The 26,405-nt window shown below is 42.0% G+C and overlaps 2 protein-coding genes across 5 annotated transcripts in view; both read right to left on the bottom strand.

Moving 5' to 3' along the window:
• Positions 1 to 791: 791 nt before the first annotated feature.
• On the bottom strand, positions 792 to 2,402 carry LOC139458147 (iduronate 2-sulfatase-like). The gene has a single exon (XM_071239465.1). The coding sequence runs from the start codon at positions 2,394 to 2,396 to the stop codon at positions 864 to 866; it is 1,533 nt and encodes a 510-aa protein (XP_071095566.1). The 5' UTR covers positions 2,397 to 2,402; the 3' UTR covers positions 792 to 863.
• Positions 2,403 to 3,817: 1,415 nt separating this feature from the next.
• Positions 3,818 to 26,405, bottom strand: part of LOC139458146 (hemicentin-1-like) — an 83,127-nt gene continuing 60,539 nt past the window's right edge. For 2 of the 4 annotated variants that reach the window (XM_071239460.1, XM_071239462.1), the window contains 13 exons: positions 25,081 to 25,362; positions 22,341 to 22,616; positions 20,447 to 20,725; positions 19,456 to 19,749; positions 18,428 to 18,718; positions 17,709 to 17,996; positions 15,990 to 16,103; positions 15,479 to 15,509; positions 13,678 to 13,697; positions 12,945 to 13,067; positions 12,356 to 12,421; positions 7,001 to 7,068; positions 3,818 to 6,183 (listed from right to left, as the gene is read on the bottom strand). In XM_071239460.1, coding sequence (XP_071095561.1) covers positions 6,031 to 6,183; positions 7,001 to 7,068; positions 12,356 to 12,421; positions 12,945 to 13,067; positions 13,678 to 13,697; positions 15,479 to 15,509; positions 15,990 to 16,103; positions 17,709 to 17,996; positions 18,428 to 18,718; positions 19,456 to 19,749; positions 20,447 to 20,725; positions 22,341 to 22,616; positions 25,081 to 25,362 — 2,285 coding nt within the window. In that variant the 3' untranslated portion in view covers positions 3,818 to 6,030. The remainder of the gene's footprint in view (positions 6,184 to 7,000; positions 7,069 to 12,355; positions 12,422 to 12,944; positions 13,068 to 13,677; positions 13,698 to 15,478; positions 15,510 to 15,989; positions 16,104 to 17,708; positions 17,997 to 18,427; positions 18,719 to 19,455; positions 19,750 to 20,446; positions 20,726 to 22,340; positions 22,617 to 25,080; positions 25,363 to 26,405) is intronic. The other 2 variants (XM_071239461.1, XM_071239464.1) reach the window with 2 other exon arrangements.

Genomic DNA, 26,405 nt, shown 5'->3' with positions numbered 1-26,405 from the left:
ATGAGGTCTGTGAACATTATTGCATTTCTATTGTCAATGGATTTTGTGGGCATGTTGATTATCAACTGATTTATTCAAAGTCACCTAATGTGCAGCAATTCGATGCGACCCTTGAGTACGACGGAAAACTGTGATTGTGGATTCGAGTCTGGGTTCACCCCAACTATGTTTCTAGGCTTGTCAGTCATATACCCATGAACCATTTGCTTTCACCAGAGGAATAAACGTTTGTGATCTGCATCACCTGAAGCTCATATGATATAACTGTTGTTGCATTAAACAATACTCCCTCACACACCCAACAGCCCACCCAACAACCCCAAACAAACAGGTACTTCGTATCCAGCATCCCAAAAGTAATCACCACAGTGAAATAAATACATTCACTGTACTTACGATAGTTTAATTAGGGATGTTGTGTTACTGTTTCATAAGGTAGGTTATAATTTCATGACATTTAGCCACGATAATAGTGTGGTCCCATATTAATATCAATGTGTGTTATCACTGCACATATATCTCAGGTAAAGAAGAAATATTATGAGGATAATGAAACATGTGGATGGATCATGATTGAGCGACAGCAGACCACTAAACATGATACATCTCTGAATGTGCCTTCTCACAGCTAGACTACTTACTGCATCGTCAGGGTAGAGTCTCCGTAAGTCGAAGGTGTTTAGATTCGGAATTCTACAAACTCAATTTGACTTTTAGTATATATGGCATCATGTATTAGAGAGATGCAATTAAATCTCAATAATACCACACACTAAGAAAAAGGTCGACAGGGCCTTTATTGATAATGATCATTTATACCAGGAGAATCACAGTGAATGATGTTACAGGTGGTATTGACAACCTTAGATGTGTCTCTTTGGTAGAGCTCCCCTCCAGCCCAACTGCAGTGACCTGGACAGCTCGACCCTGACGTCTTTGTAGGACGGATCATCGGCTCGGTTCCAGTTCTCCTCTGGGTCCTTCGCATGATCGTAGAGTTCAGCTGCCTTTACCTGGTCCCACATGGGTTCATAGATAGGCCTGCCTTTGAAGTTGATCCACTCTGTGTAGCGATACATCTCTGTCCTCATGGTGTAACCCATGATGACATCACCATGGAGACCATCTCCTCCTCGAGGGTACTGGGAGAAAGCAGCAGTTTTCCAGTTTTCCATTGTTGGGTTCGTCATGAGTGGGACCATGCTGGTACCCTCTGTGCACAGACTGATGTTCTGCGAGTTTGGTGGACAAGTATCAATTTTAGGAAGTTCTGCTGCCTCAACTAGAGTCGGGTACAAATCAACAAATTCCGTCAGGTGCTCTGTCACCACACCTTTATCAGTGACCCCAGGAACGTGTATCATCATGGGAGCATGGGTGGCGTCTTCAAAGTTTGTTTGCTTCTCCCATTCTGAATGCTCTCCCAACTGCCATCCATGATCTCCCCAGAAGGATATTATTGTATTGTTAGAAAGTCCTAAGTTGTCAAGCTCCTGAATAACTCTCCCAAGCTCGTAATCAATATAGCTTATACAGCTGTAGTAGGCTTGTCTCAGTTCGAGGGTCAGGGTAGGTGGAAATGTGAAGTTTATGTAGCCAAGATCTTTCAAGTGGAAGGACTTCACATCGTTATAAGCGCCAAAGTTAGTAAAATTATGCCAGGCAAAAGCAGGCATTCCAACTGGAGCATAATAATTAGGTGCTGGTCGAAGACTCTCCAAGGGGTAGAATTCATTGAAACGAGCAGGATAATTCCATGAAATATGAGGTTTGTGGAAACCTACTGCCACAAAGAACGGCTGCTCCCCTGATTTTGCTCTAGGGGCGACTTCCTGGAGGGTTTTGATCGCATTGTCTGCAATTATCTGATCCCGAAGCGGTTGGGCCTTCTCTCTTTCCTCTGATATTGCATCACAAAGAAGGTGGTCATGAGCTTTGTAAAAGTCTTGTGCATGAAAATATGGATCCGTCCAGGACACAGGATCATCCCCTCCTGATGAACTGCCAGGATGAAAGATCTTGCCCATTCCAATAGTTCTGTAGCCATTACGCTTGAAGTATTCAGGCAGTGTAGTAAAGTTACCGCCAACATGTCGGAAATATGGTCCAATTTCCCAAATGTGGCTAGTGTCAGGACGCCTGCTGGTAAGAAGGGCAGTTCTGCTGGGGCTGCATAAAGCCTGAGACACATAGGCTCTCTTCAGAACAAGAGATCTGCTGGCTAAGGCATCGAGTGTAGGCGTATGCATCTTGGGGTGGACAGGAGACGGCATGTCTGGACCAAGATAGGCATTGATGTTTGGTCTCATGTCATCCGAAACCAGAAACAAAACATTTTTCTTGGCATCCCCTAATGCAATCAGTAGTAGCTGTAACACTGCTGCCTTCACTGTCATGGTTAGTACAAGACTGCCAAATGTAATTACATTCGTGAACTATTTATACAATAGAGCATATCTTCAGAGAACATGGTTTTATCAAATTGTCCTTGACCTGTGTTTTAACTTTGTTTCATATCCCAAGTCTTTGATAGATAAGAAAACTCAAAATTTTAAATTAATCTCTTTAAATAAGTAGTTTCATATAGTTCATTTTTGGTATAACGTGCGCATGTTGAAGGATTGATATTCGTTTTGAAAGCTATGTTTTGAAACTTTACATCCCAATATGAAATTATTTAGTTAAATGAAATTATCATTTGAACATCTTTTTTTGTAACTACCTAAGTGCACTCAGACAATGATAGATCTAGACAGTGGCTTGCCTTCGTAAGGATTGTCAAATCATCAAAATGTCTGATTTGATGTGGGAGATGGTTTGTTAACACAGGGCTAGCGTGTTGAAATGACTTTGTTTGTTGCTTAACGCCACACGCAGCTATATTCCAGCTTATAACGAAGGTATTTAATAGAGTCTGGACATTACAATCCAGTGATTGACATCATGAGTATCGATCCACGCAATTGGGATGCGGTCACATGCATCAACCAAAGTCAGCTAGCCTGACCACTCGATCTCGTCAGTCACCTCTTACGACAAGCGTAGTCGCCTTTATCGGCAAGCCTGGGTTGCTGAAGACCTTTTCTGCCCTGGATCTCCATGGGTCTGATCTGTTTGAGATAAGCTTGCAAACCTAATTCAACTTAATCATTTTGTATAGTCTATGTATAACAACAAACAATGTCATCCTCATGCGTGTTGGCATAGTGTGCATCCCACTTCATGGTGTTCGATTCCCGGTGACCTATGTTGGCTACCAACACCTGAAGGGATGATGTAAATCCGGCTGGGGTCCATGCAGGTAGCAAAAGTACTGTAAGTCCCCATGGACCCTAGCATGGTGATCTACCTTCAGTTGTTGGCGATCTATAGCCCATTTTTATAATGTAATGTAATATAATGTATAGTGCTATTGATTTTTATGATTACATACTAGTTTTAATTTTATTTCTGTGATAATTCTAGTTATTTTACTGTCCTTCGTTGACAGGTTTTTAAATCAGTTTCAATATATGTATTATGTTAAACTATTGATAGTCACGATATGGCTGAAATATTGCCGATGTGACTTAAAATTTAACTCACTCACTCACTATGTTGGCTACTTAATGGATGATGTTCCTTGGAGCAGTACCAAGGTTGCAATTGGTGGTGTGTCATTGCATCCTGACAACGTTGATGATGTCAATAACTGATCTGTCTGGTTTAGGCTCGATCATATTTTCAGGCCGTCATCAAATAGCTGTGTGGCGTTATAACAAATAAACAAAAACACATCATGTTGATTGTTTTCAAAATTTTATCATCATAGCTCATCGACATATCTTACTCTATGAGATGTATATTTATTGCGTGTATAAATATGGGTCCCCAGGGACCTATGCTTGTCGACTTGTGGCTTTTTTACGGCCTTTTCTTTTATATGTTAATGGCAGAGAGTGCTGACTGTTAATTCAAGGAAAATTCTCCATACGAGGAGATGCAATTTGTATGAAAATAAAAAATGTGCTTTACTATGAATGTCTATATTTTTGTCACGAGTATGCTGTGCAAAGAGATTAAAATGACATGCAAAAGAGAATGAAAAAAAACAACATGCATATTCAGTCAAATGAACACATAGAAAATATATTGAAGCTTAAGAAAGTAATTGCCTGATCATATTAGTGTCATTTCATGATTCTATGTCTTCAACAACAATTCAAATATATGTAGGAACAATATGTAACAAAAGATCAGTTTGCATTGGAAATCCTTTGGTTGACCTAAACTTCTATCTGCAAACCTTCTACGGCCCGTGCCCCTTTCCTCCCCAAATAGTGAGTGAGTGAGTTTGGTTTAACGCCGCTTTTAACAGTATTCCAGTTATATCACGGCGTAATAATGTATTGGGTATTTTATTTATGTAACTTCCGTTCAGATTGTAACATGTAATGAAATGTAAAATCAAATGACAAATGTCTTCTTTATATTCCCGAGGATGGAACTCGCAACCTTCATATCTGTAGCCCAGTGAGTGTACCACGAGGCTACAGAGGTATTGGTAAACCTCACTGTTTTTTAGAATGTCCTTTTCAAGATCCGTATGCCAGCAACAGATATTTTACGCGCGTTTCCTAAGGTTCATGGAAAGTATGTTCGAAACATAAAAATGTTGATAAATGTTGTTTTAGGTTTCTTTTTACGGTTTATAAGAATGGAAAAAAACACTTTCCCTCGGTTTTGGTAGACACAGCATGCCCTGGGTGTCGGGAAAAACCATAGGGTATATAACTGGTACACGTTCAGGGTGCATTAAACCCATTTCACTGTCATTTTCTTAACATAAGATTATGATGTCTGTAAGAGTGATGAGTGAGTGAGTGAGTTGGGTTTAATGCCGCTTTTAACATTATTCCAGTTATATCACGGCGTGTCAGCTTAATGTGGGAGGAATGCCCAAAGTGATGCAGGTCTAGGACGTTTACCACTTCGGTGAAACCCACGAGCACGGGTATGGTGCTGACAAACCTAGAAACATAATCGGGGCGGACCGGGATTCGAACCCACAATCATAGGTTTCTGGCGTGCCCAAGGAAAGCAACTCTGTACAGCGAATCGCGGCGCCTTAGACGACTGTGCCACCCGTGCCCCCGATGTCTGTAAGAATAATGTGTCTGTACACGTTCTTGATCTCGCTATATTATGTACAAATGAGTGTGGCCCTTAGAAACAATGAACCATTTACAATCCAGGAGACAAGAAGAATATGTTTCATTATTCCGTATTTCATTTTATGGTCTTGCTATTATGCCTCCTTTTTAGCGTTCAGAGAAAATAATCAAAGAGAAAAACACAAAATCAGAAAAAGTGAAAAGATCACGGCACACACAATATGTGGAATATGCGTTATTTCAAAATAAACATAATGATTCTAATAAAAAAAATTATATAACAAGCATAAACAAACGAAAAGTATAATGCAATAAACAATACAAATTAAACGTAGTGTGATAGTAAGTGGACAAACAACACAATATGCATCTAATAAATGACAACAATGAGCTAGTCCTAACAAACGACTCTTGTCAACTATAGTTAAACCATAAAGGACGAGTTTCATGTGTCTGAGCATTGAACAAAAGCATGATTCTGTGTCTTCAACAACAACATATAATATATGTATGTGAAGAATATGTAAGCATAGATTAATTGGCAATAAGAGACATTGCTTCAAAAAGTGAAGTGGAAATCAGACTGAACTATAGTTAAACCATAAAGGACGAGTTTCATGTGTCTGATCATTGAACAAAAGCATGATTCTGTGTCTTCAACAACAACATATAATATATGTGTGAAGAATATGTAAGCATAGATTAATTGGCAATAAGAGACATTGCTTCAAAAAGTGAAGTGGAAATCAGACTGAACTATAGTTAAACCATAAAGGACGAGTTTCACGTGTCTGAGCATTGAAACAAAGCACGGTTAGTTTCACCATAAAGACAGGGGGCAAAGGAATGCTCTTGTGTTGGCTTCACACAAGAGGCGTTACTCTTTCTTGACTGCAGACGCTACAAAATCTATGCCTGAATATTCAGTCTCTTCCTCCGATCGTATGATGACGTTGGACGCCTGCGGACGCCCGCTGAAATCGACACTGACGTACAGCAGGCCATCCTCATCTATTCCGGTCTTCTGTCCCTGCATGAGAGAACACAGTTACAAGGACATGTCAATACACGCTTTGTTAAGTTCTGTTATATATGACCGCCTCCGTGGTCTAGAGGTAGAGTTTCTGCCCGAAGAGTGGAAGGTCAGAAGTTCGGTCCCCTCCCGCGTCATACCAAAATACGCCAAAAAATGATACTTGTTGTTACCCTGTCTGGTGTTCGTTATTTAAGGGCTACAACAAAGACCGGCATGGTATCTCAGTGGGCTTGCACTATAAATCGGCATCGGTCCACTACAAGCAGCCACACACACACACACACACACACACACACGCACGCACGCACGCACACACACACACACACACACACACACACACACACACACACACACACACACACGTGCACTTCACTATATAAGTCCAATGATCTTGGACGCGACGTTAAACCCAATTTCACCTCACGTCTCTTATATGTAAGGAAAGCTAACGTGGATCTGTTATGAATTGATGTGTGCTTCCAAATACTCTCGATTCACATTTAGTGATTTATGATTAAATCGTTTTAGGTATCTATCACGGTGTACGTTGTTTGCCGTACAAGTTTACTCCCTGAAAGGATTTTTACTACCCACAGATCGAAACTTATCAAAAAAAGGGAGGTAACTTGAGGATAACTTAGCAAACAATATTAATATTAATGGTACTTCGAACCTACAATCAACAAATTCTGGCATGCTTAGAGGGCACAACTCAGCAGCTCTTTAATGAAATGATCACTATCAAAAATATGTTATCTTTGTCAAATTATTTAGTTTCTGGAGTTAATGCACTTCCTTATTTTGACAGTACCTCTTTCACTTCGGCACCGGATCCTTCTCCACCACGTGCAGCGCCGAGAGCAGGGGAGACGATATCAGCTACAAATAAAATGAGTGAGTGAGTGAGTGAGTGAGTGAGTGAGTGACAGAGGCTTTTTGTTTGTTTGTTGTTTTACACCACAGCATTACTTCAACAAAACACGATAGCCTGTGTACATAGATAATCGAGTGTTGGCCCCGAAAGCCAATTTTTCATCACATGATCAACGTCTCACACTATTGGTGCAGAATAGCACACAACCAGCTAGGACCACCTGCTACCCCTTTTATGACAAGAATAACGACAACTCCTGGCATCCCAACAGGGGAGTGACCAGTCCAGATGTAAGAAAAATAACAAAATAAAGCATACCTCCAAACACTTATGTCTATGTCAATAATTACATGGAATTCGACAGCTCCACATCTCTTGTGAGAAATATGAGAGTGTGTAACATTAGCATTGGAGGCTTTCAATTCCTCTCCGATTGCCTACATTTAATGCTAATTCTACCATGACTTTGAAGGAAAGCACAATGTATGTGTTCCAAGTATGTTTTGTTATTACGACTACTATGACACCAGGTGACACCAGGGCCCACTTGCACAAAGCGATCTTAGCGCTACGACTATTGTAAGCCTATGTTAAAGTATGGGAGTTACGATCATCTTAGCGCTAAGATCGCTTTGTGCAAGTGGACCCAGGTGTTCGTGACAAGGGTAATCATGTCCTGTTCTCCTGGTAGAACGAGTCACTTTTCCAATTTGCACTCTGCCATGAGTCTCTGATATGTTGCTGCGTCCGAACGACATATGGTTGTATTCATAGAAACCTAATGGATCGACGGTGAAAGCATTTCTTTCCTTGTGGCATTCCTCAATCTCTACTTGGTCACAGCCTTTTTCCATCGTGCTGTAGAACTTGGTTCCCTAGGGCATCAAGCATAAGAGTCCTTTATGATCTGTTGATTGAGCTGTCTGAAGTCCACGCACATGCGCAGCTTTCCACTTTTCTTGCACACTAAGACATCATTAAATGACCAAGGTGAAAAGGACTGACGGATGATTCCACTTGCAAGAAGTTGTTGGAGATGCTCTTCACTTCCTTGTACATGGCTGGTGGAGTCCGTCTGTGCCTCTGCTTAAAAGGTCGCTCATCCTCAAGGTCAATCCTATGTGTCACTGTTGTCACATTCCAAATGTCCTATTATAAGGGTAACGCTATTTTTCATGGCATTATCATTTGCAGAAACCCGAGGTCTTACATTAACTGCCTGACGAAGGAGTGCAGTAAATGAAAAAGGACCTTGGCTTCTGCAAATGATAATGCCCTAAAAAAGTTACCGTTACTATGGCTAAAATGGATGGAATTTGTTTTCAAATGAAAACAAACAACATCATCGGTTTTGAAACATTTACTGCAATCAACAGGAATGTCACTGACCCACTTTTACAAATATGGAAGCTTCATAGAACAAACCAGATGATGTCAAGCAAGCAATATGAGAGCATTATCAAGTTACAGTGGCCCGCTGATTTTTGATAACATGCGGGCGGTTTAATGATAATTCTATCCATTTTAGCTATAATCTCCGATAGAAAATACATACAGAAACTGAGAAATGTTGCTTCTCCTAGCCTCAGCTTCATTGAAATCCATTAAGTCCAAGACCTGCTGACCTACACCTTGAGGAAATGTCTCAACTTGAAGATCCTCAATGAGGACAATTGGAGTTCACACAGCAGGGCACGGGTTGGAATAGACACAGTTCTTGAAGTGACATTGGAGACATGAACTAGAACCATGATTTTCTCATCGTGATGGAAATTGACAACAGCAGGGCAGTGTCTAGATCAGATGGGATGACACAGCTTTTAGTCGGTTGTACAACAGCACATGTGTCTTTGTAGGCAATAGGCTTGTACAAGTACCTTCGGATAACTCTCTCTGTGTAAGGTGGAATGGTGAAACGATTGTGTTCAGCACTTCGAAACGTACTAAAGGAGTACTTGTGTTGTACCAGTTCCCACTCTTGTAAGAGCATATTACGGAATATACCATATACCATGGTGTACGATTATTTCTATACTGTTGCTTTCATTGATCCATGTAGCAAGATAAGATATGTGCCTAACAACACCGGGACTGTGGTGTTGTAAGGGATATCAGGGACAACTAGCATTAGACAAGGAAGCTTAGCTGAGGTTGCACCTGTACCCTGAACTTCAATTTCTATATACCCGTGGTAGGGTAGATGCTGGCCATCTGCACCCTATCTTCAGATTGGCATCTAGTGCTTGGTACATGAATTCGTCTCTGCCTCTGCTCATCCTCAAGGTCAACACTATGCTTCACTATTGTCACATGCCAATTGTCCTGTTCTCCAATAGAAAATACATCTGGAAACTGAAATAGTTTCCTTTCCTAGCCTGAGCTGTTCAGGCGTAGCTCCAACCTCATTGAAATCCATTAAGTCCAAGACATGCTAACCTGCACCTTGAGGAAATGTCTTAGCTGGAAGGTCCTCAATGGAGACAACTTGGAGTACATGTGCAGAGTTGCGTCCCTTGGGCACGCCAGAAACCTATGATTGTGGGTTCGAATCCCGGTTCGCCCCAATTATATTTCGAGGTTTGTCAGCACCATACTATATACCCGTGACATCTAATGGCTGTAATGCATGTAAATGTGAAGCTGGTACGGACTGAATGTAGAGACTATGGGAAACTGTTGACACTATTGATCCAATATCTAACAGGGCTCTTATATCTATACCGTTAACGAGAGCTTTCCTTCATTAGGTTTACCCATCAGCTTGGATGCCTTCTGATTAGGGATGGGTAGGCGTCTGTGTTCAAATCCTACGGTTTGCCCCATCCCAGAGGCATCTTATTGTTTAAAGAAAGCATTGAGTGGTCCCGCCTCACTCGACATCTATACTGTAGGTGTCCTCGTTGTTCACATCACAACCAAATAGGCTCATGGGTATCTGAATGTATTGAAGGTGTTCTGTTGTGGTTTGGTGCAACCTTCGAACCTGAGTTCCGATAGGGTCAGTGACCAATGCCGCTCAAGATGTTGGGATTGTGATGCCAGTACGATTCTGGTAGTAGTAACTCTCTGCCAGGGTGTACTATTATCAGCTAGTGGGATATCCTGTTGCTTCTTCAGCTCAGCAATTTTAGTTGATAACTGTTTCAAGATCCCCTTGATATTGGAAGTTAAACTCTTCTTCCCAGTTCTGACTCCCCATCTGCTGCAAATCAACCTATGCTCTTCGAAGCGCTCGTAAAAGATCTTCATAACTGCTTCCCTGGTCAAATGTGCTGTAAAATCTCGAAGATCAGGCTTGGATCCTGGGTCCTCTCCTCTGTTTTCCTGGGGAATGGATCCCTGTGTTGCCGCCTGGTTCAGTAGGTGCTCCAACCTACAATCCCATATTGCGGCTTCTTCTGTCGCTGTCTGGCGTGCAGCATAAAAACAAGCTAACACTGACTGGTTCCTGTCAACACTACTGAAAATACTTTCCAACTTGGAGATCAGCTGTCTTAAGTCTGCGTCAGGGACCAAGGTACATGGCAATAATGGCTGCCTACCCACGCAAAGGGTGTCTTGGTGACAGCCTGCAGAAGCAATGATTTGTTCAGTAACAAACATTGGACATGATACTTCCAGACTTCAAACGGTGTCTCGCCCTTTTGTTCACCTGAGAAGGATGGTAACAGCAAATGGCCTTGACCTTGGTCTTAGTATAGCTCTTCATCCACTGCACCAGGTAATCGGGTTTAGGACAGGCGTTAAGTGCCTTGAACTCCAATGAGGTTCTTTACCTCCTCTGGAGTTGGTTCATCCATAGCGAATGACACGAAGCCAAGACGTAAACTCAAGAGAAGGCAGGACGTAAAATAGGACGTAAGTATGGTAATGACAAAGATGAATGTCAAACAATCTGCAAGAGGTCACTAACCTAATGACCTAATGAAGAAAATGAGATACAACTTTGCTAAAAAAACATGGGCAAGTGTTAGTTGTGCTTCAGTGCTGCTGATGGTCAAGTACACTCTCTCAAAAAAGATATTTTCAAGATGTTTATCTCAATATTCAAGTTATTATAACACATTTATTATTGAAGACAACAATATGAAATTTGAAATGGTGGCAGTACAGTTATGCAAGTTTAAGTCCAGACTTCGACAGTTCGCTCACTAAGATTGACTGGACGCAAGGGGGCGTCTTTCTCAGTACCTCGTATGAGTGCCACGAGCTGCGATCACAGCATTACACCTCCAAGGAACAGAACGGATTAGACGCCGGATTCTTTCCTGAGGGATTGCTCTCAACTCCTCCTGCAGTGCAACGGCTAGTGCATCCAATGAAACCAGACTCGCCTCCAGTTTCTTAGGGTTCATATCCGAACGTTGGTGCAGCACCTGATTCGTTGGCGTCGATGTTCGTGGCATAAAACAGGTCCAATAAGTGGTCTTCTTGCACGTAGACCGACCTCTCGTAGACGGTTCCTAATTGTTTGTGCGGACACTCTTCTCAAACCTAGCACCTGTGCTGCAGTGACGGTAGATGTGTCTAGCCGATGTGTAAATTGATCCTGAGGTGGTGTGGTAACCCTTGGCCTACCACTTCTGGGGCGATCTTCAGTTGCATGAAACTGGGTGTATCGACTCCAAAGTCGGGAAATCGTTGTTTTATGAACATTGAGGTGCGGGCAACATTTCCACAGCTTTGTCTGGCCTCAATACGACCAATGGCGATATTTCGATCTGCAGCACTCAACCGTGACATATTCGACCTTGTCTTTCAGGGAAAATGATAGCGTGAATCCCTAATCAACACGTGCTTTTCTAAACCCATACTTCTACTGCTCTTTCCATGAATTGCACATGCATGAGGCTTTTGGCATCGGCCACGTGAAAATTTTGCTCACTATGATAAAAAATGCCCTTGTGCACGAAAACTGGTGTGTTTGGGCGCTTACGTTAATAAACAGTGTACATGGTATAAGTGCATATAAGAAAAATTGTATTAACAATCAATTTCTTTCTTCATGGAGTTTTCTCACATTTTTAGACTGGGGTTGCGTTTCTTTTTTGATAGAGTGTATTTGGCCAAAGGGACGGGGACGCCCTGGAGGCATGCAACTGCAGGCTACCGTATCATATAAGCCTCGATATCCAAACATCAAACTTTGAAAAAAGGCTTGAAGCATGCAACGTCTTGATGTCGAGCTTAACAACACAAAGAGGTAAGGAGTTTACAGTGAGACGCCCTCAAATGTAAACATGAAGTAAGTTTACATAACAATACAAAATTAATGTCAACAATAAATCATACCCTTTCTCTTCTCCTTGGTTTGTCCTTTCTTCTTCTTGGGCTGAGCATAGATATCCTCATGTGGATCTAAACAAAAGAATCGAAAATATCTCACACCGCTAGCATGATCATGGAAGGCACAATGCATGTGTGAGTACCAAGTATGTTTTGTTATTACGACTCCTATGACACCAGGTGTTCGTGACAAGGGTAATCATGCCCTGCTCTACTGGTAGAACGAGTCACTGTTCCAATTTGCGTTAAAGTGACTGTGTGAGTAAGTGATTTTACGGCGCTTTTAGCAATATTGTAGCAATATCATGGTGGGGCAAATGGGCTTCACACATTGTACCCATGTCGGAAATCGAACCCGGGTCTTCGGCATGACGAGCGATCGCTTTAACCTCTAGGCTACCAGACCGCCCCCAATTTGCGTTAAAACTAAGTGTTGCTAATGCTGGGCCTCCTCGATTTGCAACCACTTGCAGTCAGGTGTACTGATTGGATAGACAATAGAAGGTGGCGTAGGTCATCTCAAAACTTATTTCAATTGGACATTTGGACATATCATTTTTATATCAATTGTCACATATCAGCAAAGAATGCTCACTGTTTGTCTTCGCTGGCTTGTTGACAACGGCGTAGACGTCGTTAGCGTCAACCCCTGCTCCTGGCCCTGATGGGTGTATATCCAGGTCAGCCGACGTCTCATACAGGTCGTTGTTTGCAACCACTGTCCCAAAGACATGCTCAACATTATCAAAGTATTTTCATGCAGCTACCGGGGGCACGGGTGGCCCAGTCGTCTAAGGCGCCGCGATTCGCTGTGCAGAGTTGCGTCCCTTGGGCACGACAGAAACCTATGATTGTGGGTTCGAATCCCGGTTCGCCCCGATTATGTTTCTAGGTTTGTCAGCACCATAATCGTGCTCGTGGGTTTCACCGAAGTGGTAAACGTCTGAGACCTGCATCCTCCCACATTCAGCTGACACGCCGTGATATAACTGGAATAGTGTTAAAAGCGGCGTTAAAAACCCAACTCACTCACTCACTCATGCAGCTGCCAGTAGCTTTAGCAATTGTCACATGTAAGGAACCTGTCATCTCGTTGAATCTGTATGTTTGTCCGGATAACAATGCCTGACATTCTTTGAAAATATCTTTGCAGATCATTAACACCATCATAAAAGCTGTTATATCCGTCAGTTCGTTATAAGCGTATTCGTTATAAACACAGATTACTGTATATACATATAATTTTAGGAATTCAAAACAATTTTCATGTATTGCATGCTGTGGCCCAACGGTAATATGGTTAGCAAATCATTGAACCTTTTACATACCTCTTGCGTCATCCCATTCCCTGAAAAATTATCAGATATTTGTACAGCATCTTCATCTTGAGAAAATGTTTTATACAAAGACACATAGTTAATAAAAGTAAATGTACGAGAGTGAAACGGTACATTTATTATATATACTCACACGCAAAAGAAACGCAAGTGGTTTTAAGCAAATAGGTAACAAAAACGGAACCATAAACTGATACGAGTTTTAGCATGTAATGAAGCCTGATGGTGTTGCATTTTGGAAGCCCCGAGTAAAAACGGAACATAAAAAACGAATCGCCAAAACGCACCATTTCTCGCAAAATCGAAAATGCACGAACTGTCACGAACTGTAGTGGGTATAAAACTGTGGCTGATTCTTGGACCTACCACTCCTTGGTCAACAATGCCACGCCTAACTCAAATTCAGAGAAATCAGGCTATCGGACGTTTGGAAGCTGGAGAGTCTGTCCAAGATGTTGCCCGCCATTTCAATGTTAACATAACCACAATTTACCGCATCGATACAATGCTACACAGACCACAGATGACCTTCCTCGGAGCGGTCCTAGGGTCACCACACCTCGAAAAGATCGGCAGATTACCCGTCAACACCAGCGACATCCGTTCCAAACTGCAAGTGAAAGTGCTCGACAGACCATAGGAACACATAATCGACACATTAGCCAGGACACTGTGATCCGACGTCTCCGTTCCAACAACCTCAGATGTCGCCGACCAGCACGTCGTCCTTTTCTCCAACCACGGCATCAACAAGCACGACTGTGGGCACAGGGTCATCACAATTGGCGTCATCGTGAGTGGAGGCGTGTCATCTTCTCTGATGAAAGTCGCTTTTTTGTCTCTCCCATGCAGACGGAAGAGTCAGAATTTGGCGGCGTCGAGGTGATCGTTTCGCTGACAGAAACGTTGTGGAAAGGGATCCATGGGGTGGACCTAGCGTCATGATATGGGCAGGGATTGGACTTAATGCGAGACTTGAACCCATGTGCTTTCTGAATGTTGGTCAAGGTCGGGGACACGGCGTCACTGCTCAGCGGTATATCGACCAAGTGATCAGACCACACGTTGTTCCATTTTTTGCACAACATCAACAACACATTTTCCAGCAGGACAACGCTCGTCCCCATGTTGCCAGAGCTACCATGGCCTTTCTGCAACAACACAACATCCGTGTCCTACCGTGGCCAGCCCTCAGCCCTGATCTGAACCCCATCGAACACTTGTGGGATGGGGTTCAAAGGCGCCTGCACAATGTGCGCCCAGTCCCTACAACTGCCGATGAACTACGCACAGCTGCTCTGGATGTGTGCAGGGGGATCCCAAGGGCCTTCACAAATCGTCTGATCCACTCAATGTACAGGAGACGTGTGGTCGTGATCAATGCTAATGGTGGTCACACCAGGTATTGACTGACATTTTGGGTATTGACCCGAAATGTGTAAGCCCTTAACATTTGAAAAAAACAATTATATCATCTGCCTTTAAATCCATTAAACTGTCTTCAGTAAAAAATTTGTCAATCTTGCCCTATTAGTAATTCTTGTCGTTACTGTTGAAAATAAATGACATGTGTACTGCATACTCGACTTGCGTTTCTTTAGCGTATGAGTATATGTTCAGCGGAATGTCGCCACTGATGGATGTTGAGTAAGCGAACAAATATGTGTGATTCTAGAACAGATTAGGTTTTACCAGCTCAGAAAACTACATAACAATGGGACGTCTATATTCGAGACATTGTTAACGAAATATCTTTATAGGATTCATCAAAAATATTTTGCTGAATACTAACCTTTGATCCGCCATAGATGCATCCTGACCTGCTGGAGAAAACATTTGTTTTGAAGTGAGGTGAGGTGAAATGGGGTTTAACGTCGCGTCCAAGATTATTGCACTTATATAGCGACGTGCATGCACGTGTGTGTGTGTGTGTGGCTGCCTGTACTAGTCCGGACTGATACCGATTTATAGTGCTAGCGCACTGAGATACCATGCCGCAGTTTAACATGAATACCCCTCAGACACAGTATACTGACTCCGAGCCGACCAGTCCTTGTTTTAGCCCCTTAAAGCCGAGCGCCAGACAGGGTAACAACAAGTACCATCTTTTAACGTCTTTTGGTATGACGCGGCTGGGGATCGAACCCCGGACCTTCAGCTCTACCATTAGACCACGGAGGCGGTCTTGTTTTGAGGAAGAACGTGACATTGGAAGGTATGTTTGAAGTCATACAATGGCCTGGGCCGATATTTCCCAACTGTACTATTTATGAGTTAATGTTAAATATTGGTACGTATGTTACCTTTGTGTTTGTTCTTCCGCCTCTTCACAATGATGACAGCGATGATGACTATAACACCAATTACACCGACTACGGCTGCCACTACACCAACGGTAGTGGATGAGTTATCAGGATCTAATACAAAAACAGCATACTAGTATAAACAAACTGCTTCGTGTCAACAGTGAAGTGTTTAGGTGTTTTTTACAACTAATAGCGACAGTACTCTATATGCCATCCAAACGGCACATACATGTAAGTGTGTGAGTGAATATTGTTTTACGCCGCTTTTTGATATATTCAAGCAATATCACGGCGGGGGACACCAGAAATGGACTTCATACATTGTACCCATGTCGGGGATAACGGGTCTTCGGCGTTACGAGCGAACGCTTTAACCACTGGGCTACCCGACCGCCCCAAAGGACATGTTTTCATGTACTGATACCTATTGTCTGTTCATAATAATTGTAATTTCAAACGTTGGAATCAATTCTTTTCCTACGTTGTATTTGAAATTGTTTCCCTCGTTTGGCTGAGGACGCAAGACAACTGAGAGTTATCATTTAATATTTTGATAACTTTTATTCACATAGGGGGCACGGGTGGCCCAGTCGTCCAAGGCGCCGCGATTCGCTGTACAGAGTTGCGTCCCTTGGGCGCGCCAGAAACCTATCATTCTGGGTTCGAATCCGTGAACTCCTGATTCTAGATTTGTCAGCACCATACCCGTGCTCGTGGGTTTTACCGAAGTGGTAAACGTCTGAGACCTGCATCACTTTGGGCTTTCCTCCCACATTAAGCTGACACACCGCGATATAACTGGAATACTCACGTCTGTTAAAAGCGGCGTTAGACCCAACTCACTCACTCATTGATTCACATAAGGTGACCAAAGAAGAGACCACTATTGAGAACGAACGTTCAAATTGTATGGACTCATCTACGGACCATTTCAATATTGAAGTCATTTTCTGAATCAGTCTCACTTTTGTCCCCACGTACACTGATTTAAGGGAAATCAATTATCTGCATGGTACTTTGAAACAGTGTGCGTCAAAAAAAATGTCACAATCAGAAAACGGATGATGAAGAAACAATTATATCTTTTGCGTTACTGCCTCCAACTAGCTGTATATGTTATTAGCATAGTTAATAAAATTCACGATTTTGTGATCTTCCTTAAAGAATTGATTGGTGATTACTACCACAGGGGGAGTGGGTTGGGATTTAGGAATATTTCAGCAATGTTTGATATGCAAGCCTGGCTGGGTTCCCAAGTCTTCAAAGCTGATGCTTGACTTACCTGGGATCCCCACGGTATTTCATAAATAGAGAAATAAGTTGAGGTGAGGTGAAATGGGGTTTAACGTCGCGTCCAAGATCATTGCACTTATATAGTGACGTACATGTACGTGTGCGTGTTTGTGTGGCTGCTTGTACTAGTCCGGACTGATGCCGATTTATAGTGCTAGCTCACTTATATTAGATACCATGCTGTAGTTTAACATGAATACCCCACTCAGACACAGTATACTGACTCCGAGCCGACCAGTCCTTGTTTTAGCCCCTTAGTGACGAGCGCAGACAGGGTAACAACAAGTACCATTTGTTAACGTCTTTTGGTATGACGCGGCGGGGATCGAGCCCCGGACCTTCCGCTCTCCGGGCGGACGCTCTACCACTAGACCACGGAGGTGGTCCATACAGAAATAATGACAATTGTGGTTAGATATGTACCTGTGGCTGTGGTCACAGTGATGGAGACGTAGCTACTGTTTCCGTAGTCATTCAGAGCGTTCATCCGAATTTCGTACAGTGTTCCAGGTTCGAGGTCATCAATATCCAGGTGGAGGGCGTCGTCCTCACTCGGACTGGAGGGATGTGTGGTCCATTGTCCTCCATGTTGTCTGTACTGTATGTTGAACCTTTGTGTGGCGCCGCCATTGAAAGCTTTCTCCCATTTCAGTGTTACAGAACGTGGGTAGATATTTGCCGCTTTCAGATTGCTTGGTTTGTATGGCCGAGCTGTAACATATGGAGAGGTATTAGATTAATTGCTTTTGGTTATGGTTGTAACCAAAATATTAACTTGATTAGAAACGAGAAAGAGACTGTGGTAACTCCTCCATGACAATTATAATGGCCATAGTCCACCAGGACACAATGTAGTTTTCAAATAAATACAACGTGGTGTGGTAGATTGAAAAAACTGAGCCATTCACTTGTAGCCTACTTGCTACGTAACTATCGTCACATTTGGTTAATGCGTTCCTGCATGAAGATGGGATATCTGACAAAAGTGTATTTTGCACCACACATAAACTACTTTTCAAAGTTACAAAACAACTACACTGTTCCCTTTTCGCAATCAAATGTTCTGATCAGGTACTCAATTCGTATGTATATATTTTGTCTGACATATCAAGAATTGTGATTTAAAAAAAACAACAACTAACATTTAGAAACAAGAGCTATCTTCACTTCCAATTTGCCTTCTGTGTTTTCCACGTTGACAGTGTAGTTCAAAAAGTCCTCTTCTTTGACATCCAAAATGGTGACACTTCCTGTCACATGGACGCCCTCAGTGCTGACCCTAGTGGTACTGATTGGTCTCGAGTTTGGCTTTTTCCTCCACTCGAAGGTTGGCTGTGGGAAGGCTATGACAGTCAAACTAAGTGTTGCGTTTTCGTGCAGATTTGAAGCAAACACCAGATTGTCTGATGAAGATGAATATCGCCTTGGAGCACCTGAATAAACAATGGATGCCGACATGACTCAATATACCAAACAGGAAATGTGGACAAGAACCTTATCTGAAAATACAAATCTATTTGGTTACCACTTTTATGGAACCCAACAAAAATATAATGGTATATATAAGTTGTAAGGTCCAGGAAAGAAATAATTACAGAAATACATCTTAAAACAGATTTTCTCAGGATATCTCCTTCCATCCCCAAATTTTCAAAGACAGAGATGTCAAAGGAAATACTCCTATCTACATCAGAGGTGAAAATTCTGTGAATGGATCACTGAAAATGAGCGCTGACACTTGGTGTCCTGCGCTACCAGAGACAACCGCCACTCACACAATCTATTCGTTTTACAACACAGTGGGTGCGGTTTTTATGTCTCTGCCCCAAACATTTCGTATGGAGTTGACCCAGGATAATATTTACTGCCACTGAGCTTATGCTGAAACTCAGGGACTTCACTCCACCAGCAGAAACATCGACCCCGTTTAAGTAAATATAAAACGTCAACACCAGAGAACAACCAGCCTCGGTCATTCACAGGAACTGATTCAGAAGGCGGGCAAGAGGTGAAAATTATATGAATGGATCACTGAAAATCTTCACGAAAATGGTAAGCATGTGCAACAAAAAATTTAAAAAATTGCTGAGTATATTTGACCTGTATGTTTTGTTGTATCTTACAAAATAAACAATAATGCCAGAAAACATTGTATCATAATGATACTTACAAGTGACGTTCAGCAACACAGTCTGTGGTGGAGCTTTTCCGATCAAGTTCTCGGCCGAGCAGGTGTATGTTCCCCCTTCTTGACAGGACACATCCAGTAGCATCGCTTTCATTGTTTGCACTGAGTTATAGTTGCTGAACTTCCTTCTTTCTATGCTGGAGGTATTGTTCCAGATCTCTATGGTAGAAGCCGGATAACTGCTGATGTTACACTGCAGTGTCACGTTATCGTGTTCCGTCACAGTCACGGTTCTGTCCCCAGACGTGACACCAAAGTATTCTATACGAGGAGCATCTTAAACACCACAATAATTTCATTAATGAACCAGGTTGTTATTAATATACACATATCTCAACTCTCACTTATAATGGAGTTATATTTGCTGATCGTTATTAAAGAATCAGGGTTACTTCTGGCGTCACACTGTCACATTGTCACGTTGTCGTGTACCGCCACAGTCACGGTTCTGTCCCCAGACGTGACACCAAAATATTCTATACGACGAGCATCTTAAACACAACAATAGGCTTCAAAAGTGAACCAGGCTATTATTAATTAACATATATCTCAAGTACTGACCTGGGTACTCACATTAAACAATTATAATGTCTCTTTAGAAAACAATATATTCAATTCAACAGAAATTTGTAAGGATAATTAATCTGTCCAAATATGATGGAGTGTTCATGGTACATGTATGTTTGGTACGAACAATGCATGCAATGAAGTATGAGAAAGGCATAAACATGGCTATCATGTAATGTGAATCATGCAAATGTGTCCCACTACCGAAGCCAGTTATATTTTGAAATGTGACCCATGGTAGAAGTGGTTGAGAAAAGGCGACCATTTTGAAATCGAAGATGGTCACCACAGGAGTGTGTGGAAAAGCTGGCTACATGTTGCTTCTGAATCAGTAATGTTTGCTAAGAGTCTACCGAGAGTGTTCTAAAATGTTTTATTTCCAGCCCATAACTATATTGTAACTTACATTGCACCTCCACTGTTACAGTTGAAGAGTTTTTCTTCTGTTCTGTTCCATGGCACGTTGTGACGTCGTTGGTGGCTGTACAGACATATTTTCCTGCACCAATTTTTTGTATGTTCTTCAGGCGAAGAGTCCCATTGTGAGAGATTATTCCACCTTCTCCGCCCCTTGTCCAAACTATTGACGTCACTTCCGGGTGTGCTTCAGCTGTGCAGTTGATGGTCAAATCATCAGACTCGTTGACCAGTCTCTTCGTACCGTTTATATTCACGATTGGTGGATCTAAAATGTGGAAATGAAGTGTAGTACAGCTAACATGAGTACCATTCAGATCTGGTTCTGTAGATGATGCATGTCCTTCTATAAACAATGACCCCAGTGTTATTGACCAATTGATCATATATCTTACAAATAATTTGTGTATAAAGATTTATCAGCAGCAGCTCTGAGACAAAAACACATACATGTCACTTTGCCGGCCAGTACGTCAACCATGACGTCATAGTGTTTGGTGGAAAGTCACGTGTATGACGTCCCGATTGACCCTGGCTGCTCCCAGAGTTAACTTACCGACAGTTTGACTGAGAGTCATACATATACATGTAACCGAAATTAACTCTTTGTAACGTGTGAACTCGTAATGATAAATTCGTCACATGTGTCTCGCGGGCAACAAGCTCATTCAGCTCATACAATCCCTTACAGCCCGACATTTGCACATGTCACCCACAGTTTGTTTGTTTGTTAGTTGGTTTGTTTGTTCAGCAATATGCCAGCTATATGACGGCGGTCTGTAAGTAATGGAGTCAGAATCAGACAATCCAGTGATTGACATTATGAGCATCGATCCACCCAATTGGGATTCGATGACATGCATCAACCAAGTCAGCGATCTTGACTACCCGATCCCGTTAGACGCCTCTTACGACAAGCATATTCGCCATTTATAGTTACGGCAAGCGTGGGTTGCTAAAGACCCCGGATCTTCACGGGTCAGAAGTCCTGTGAAATATAGAGCCCGTTGAATCATTTGGGAAGTTAAAGCTTATGACACAATCACTATTTATTTCCTTTTTGTGATATTTACACATCTCACATTGTCGCTATATATTTATGAAACAGGAAGCTAGGTTAGTCAAACAGAGTGCACTAATATCTTTGTTACAAAAGGAGCGAGAACCAAATTGGAATTTCTTGTTCATTGTGACAAGAGGTTTTTTTTTGTAAAACCAGAAGTGACATGGTGCAGACTGGAAGTATTAATAACGTTGTTATAAACTGTGATATATAGATATCTTTAAGCGGTGAAACATCAATGACTGAACTGGTCGCAAGTACCGTCGTGACGTCACAGCTTGGCTGCTTCTGCCACACTGATGAATCAGGATTGTGTGATGTATATATATATATATATATACATCGTAACAGGGATGTGACAGGCAGGTTGAAACAGATAACACAGCTAATAAGAAATGATCATAAATGATCGCTGGGTTTAGTCTTTTTCAAATGACAAATGTCATTGTTTCACAAGCAGACGTGACGGCGTGTCACGTAAGTGTGATATTCAAATGTTGACTAGATTTCATAGAACACACATAATTTAGTTGGAATTATAACCTCAAACTTTGATTGGTAAGCTATTACTTTACATTTCTACAAATAGTTTCCAGGGGGAGTAATCTTATTTCCTAATTTCCTCTGCCTTCACACAAAGTACAGGATGTCAATACTCGTCCATATTGATTCTGTACACAAGGATTATCTAATGTCTGATTAATTCCCATTGTTCGGGTATTTCGATTGGGCAAAGGAGGACTTAACCCTGGTCGAACTTGGATGCAAGAGATATACAGTTGTCTAACCATTAGTTCAGGAATCTGCCTCCAGTACTTACAATGGACGGTGGCTGTCTCATGAGCCTGTCCCGGAGGCGATATGCCATTATCTGCCGTGCATCTGTACTGCCCCTGACTGGAATTCGTCACACGGTCGATGGTGTAGATCTGATCGGCCCCTCTCTTCAACACGACATCTCCGTGGTACCAAGTGAAGTTGGTGGGTGCAGGGTTAGCTCCCTCGACAGTGCAGTTGAGATCAACATTGGATTCGTTGACCAGGAAAGTAAACCCAGAGCATGGCTTCACGACGTGTATTGCAACTGTTGGTGGATCTGCAATAATGTTTCATTCTATATAAATCAGGAGATTGGATGTGATGTATCTACGAGGACCGGGAAAGTAGACTCCCTGGAATGGTTCACAGGTGATATTTATATTTTGCATTAATGTTTAATTCTTATATTAAGAAAAAGATTACATGTGAAATATATGAATCCATTTTTAATTTGATCGACATTTAGGTGAACAGTTCGTTTTTAACACACATGTATGATTAAGGATTGAAATCAAGATTCAGGAAGAATGTTCAGGATTCATAAAATTTGCTGTGCCTTTTTTGTCGGTTGAGTCCAATGGAATCTGTTTCGGAATTTTATCGAGATTATTCTCTCTATACCTTATGTACTTAGGAAACCGGAAGTTAGGTATCCAAACGGGACGTACTTATAAATTTTTACAAAAGGCGGGGACCAATCGGAATTTCTGGTATAAAGTTCAAATGTAGTACAAAGTGTTTGGTAAAACCAGGAACGTCATTGAAGTACAGACTAGAAGTATTAATAACTTTGTTATACTCTTAGCTGTAATAATCAGGTTCTCTGGGGTACAATTATAATGATAACCAGTATCGTGAACTTTACCCATGTTTCTTGAAAATGAATTTGAACCATTAGGCTTTCTGGCTTGAACATCTAATCAATATACGTGTGTTTTCCAAAACCCGGCGATATTTTATAAAAACAGACTTATGATATCTGAATGCTAAGTGAGGTCAATAGATGTCGAATTTCAGTTCAGCGCTTTGGTTTTCCGTATAGACAATTGTTAGGCCATCCAAATGGATCTCCATGTATGTCAACATGGTCACAATGGAAAATCCAATTGGTAGAAGCGTCCCTTAGATCTCCATTGTGCTGCTTGTAGCTATATTGATATTTGGGAATTTGTCTCATTCCATTGACACAATTCATACGTTTCATTAATAGTGGTGTGATTACCGACTGCCTGTATCTATATCTGATCAAGATATGTTCATACAATTCAGGATAATTTTATTTGTATCCTTCATTTGGTTATCAATTATTTATGATCCTATGATCCGGACAGAGCTTGAAGAGGTTGGTTTTGGTATCAATTCGAATATTCTAGTTTCTGTTCTGTTTCAGATGATTTTAGCTTCTAATCCCTACGTAATAAGTCTGGTGTGGTGTTTTGAAGCAATTTTGAACTTCCTAACAACTTTTAGTCGATGTGACAGAAAACTATCTGTAAAATGCCAGAAATATTTTGGCGTTTGTAACTAAACGAAACATTTGAGTTATTCTACACACTGACTGATTGAACACATTGACTTCAATATATTAATTTTGTATGCAAGATATGCAGTTGATTTAAGATACGAAAGTGTTATGATCACATTATCACTTTGATTTATTATAACCTTGTGGGATGTTTTATATTGCACCTCTTGACTTACAGTCAAAGAGGGTTTCTTCTGTCGTGTTCCCCTGTACGATGTGACCGTGTTGGTGGGTGTGCGGACACATACTCCTGCATCAGTCTCATATTCGTTCTGAATCAGTGATGTTTGCTAACAGTCTCCCCAGTGTGTTCTTCAAGGTTTTATTACCAGCCCATACCTATATTGTAACTTACATTGTACCTCCACTGTTACAGTTAAAGATGAGCTTTCGTTCTGAATCAGTGATGTTTGCTAACAGTCTCCCCAGTGTGTTCTTCAAGGTTTTATTACCAGCCCATACCTATATTGTAACTTACATTGTACCTCCACTGTTACAGTTAAAGATGAGCTTTCGTTCTGAATCAGTGATGTTTGCTAACAGTCTCCCCAGTGTGTTCTTCAAGGTTTTATTACCAGCCCATACCTATATTGTAACTTACATTGTACCTCCACTGTTACATTTAAAGATGAGCTTTCGTTCTGAATCAGTGATGTTTGCTAACAGTCTCCCCAGTGTGTTCTTCAAGGTTTTATTACCAGCCCATACCTATATTGTAACTTACATTGTACCTCCACTGTTACAGTTAAAGATGAGCTTTCGTTCTGAATCAGTGATGTTTGCTAACAGTCTCCCCAGTGTGTTCTTCAAGGTTTTATTACCAGCCCATACCTATATTGTAACTTACATTGTACCTCCACTGTTACAGTTAAAGATGAGCTTTCGTTCTGAATCAGTGATGTTTGCTAACAGTCTCCCCAGTGTGTTCTTCAAGGTTTTATTACCAGCCCATACCTATATTGTAACTTACATTGTACCTCCACTGTTACAGTTAAAGATGAGCTTTCGTTCTGAATCAGTGATGTTTGCTAACAGTCTCCCCAGTGTGTTCTTCAAGGTTTTATTACCAGCCCATACCTATATTGTAACTTACATTGTACCTCCACTGTTACAGTTAAAGATGAGCTTTCGTTCTGAATCAGTGATGTTTGCTAACAGTCTCCCCAGTGTGTTCTTCAAGGTTTTATTACCAGCCCATACCTATATTGTAACTTACATTGTACCTCCACTGTTACAGTTAAAGATGAGCTTTTGTTCTGTTCTTTTCCTCTGCACGCTGTTACCCTGTTGGTGGCTTTGCAGATATATACTCCTGCATCAGAACGTTTTATGTTCTTCAGATGAAGAGTCCCATTGCTAGCGATTGTTGCACCTACACCATTCTTTGTCCAAACTATTGACGTCACTTCCGGGTTTGCTTGAGCTGTGCAGTGGATGGTCAAATCATCAGACTCCTTGACCACTCTCTTTGTAGTGTCCAAGTGCAGGATCGGTGGATCTAAAATGTGGATATGAGGTGTTATATATTTGTAACACTGCTGACATTTCTGCAATACGGACAACTCCGTGGTCTAGTGGAAGGAGAGTGAGCCCGCAGAGCGGAAGGTCGGTGGTTCAACGTCCGCCCGCGGCATACTATAAGACGTTAACGGATGGTACTTTGGTACTAAGACCCGACAGGAAGAGTATACAGGACTGGTCGGCCTTCCGTCGGTAGACCGTACGAGTGGGTATCCATGTTATCTTCCATAGTATCTCAGTGGGCCGGCGCTATCGAACCGTCATAAGTCCAAAATGACATAAGCAGCCACACACATACGCACACACTGACACATGCATTCTCTCTCTCTCATTCTGCCTGTCTGTCTGTCTGTCTGTCTGTCTGTCTGTCTGTATGTCTGTCTGTCTGCCTACCTACCTGTCTGTCTGTCTGTCTGTCTGTCTGCTTGTCTGTCTGTCTGCCTGCCTGCCTGCCTGCCTGTCTATCTGTCTGTCTGTCTGTCTGTCTGCCTGCCTGCCTGCCTGCCTGCCTGCCTGCCTGCCTGCCTGCCTGCCTGTCTGTCTGTCTGTCTGTCTGTCTGTATGCCGGCTTGTCTGTCTGTCTTTCTGTGTCTCTTTCACACCCTCCCTCTCCCTCTCCCTCTCTCCCCCTCTCCCTGCGGTGAACGTCGCTTTGAAGATGGTTTTATTAGTAAAACAATGTGCATGCACGTGCTTGTGCGCGTGCGTTGTGTGTGTGCATGTACATGTGCGTGCGTGCGTGCGCCTGACAGACGACTGAGATACCATGCCGCGGTTTAACATAGATAATCCACTCCGACACAGTAAACTGATTCACAGCCGACGAGTCCTTGTTTTAGAAGGATTATGTCAGGTACCATCATGTAACGTCTCTGTTGGAATAGCTCTCTTAGTAATGCATGAATGAACTGTATATCAATCACAAGATAGACACAATTTTTATAGATAACAACTTCTTTAATACTGTAAAAGGCGACGTTTCGGTATAGATCCTTATACCGTTGTCAAGCAAGACGTTTC

The sequence above is a fragment of the Haliotis cracherodii genome, unplaced genomic scaffold (assembly GCF_022045235.1).
Source record: "Haliotis cracherodii isolate W230 unplaced genomic scaffold, xgHalCrac1.p SCAF_12, whole genome shotgun sequence".
In the NCBI taxonomy this organism is placed as follows: Eukaryota; Metazoa; Mollusca; class Gastropoda; order Lepetellida; family Haliotidae; genus Haliotis; species Haliotis cracherodii.
Note: the sequence above shows the minus strand (reverse complement) of the source record. Positions and strands in the feature narration are given on the sequence as shown.

What these genes read in the sequence shown, in the direction of transcription:
- LOC139458147 (XM_071239465.1), bottom strand. Translation starts at nt 2,396, where the DNA reads ATGACAGTGAAGGCAGCAGTGTTACAGCTACTACTGATTGCATTAGGG.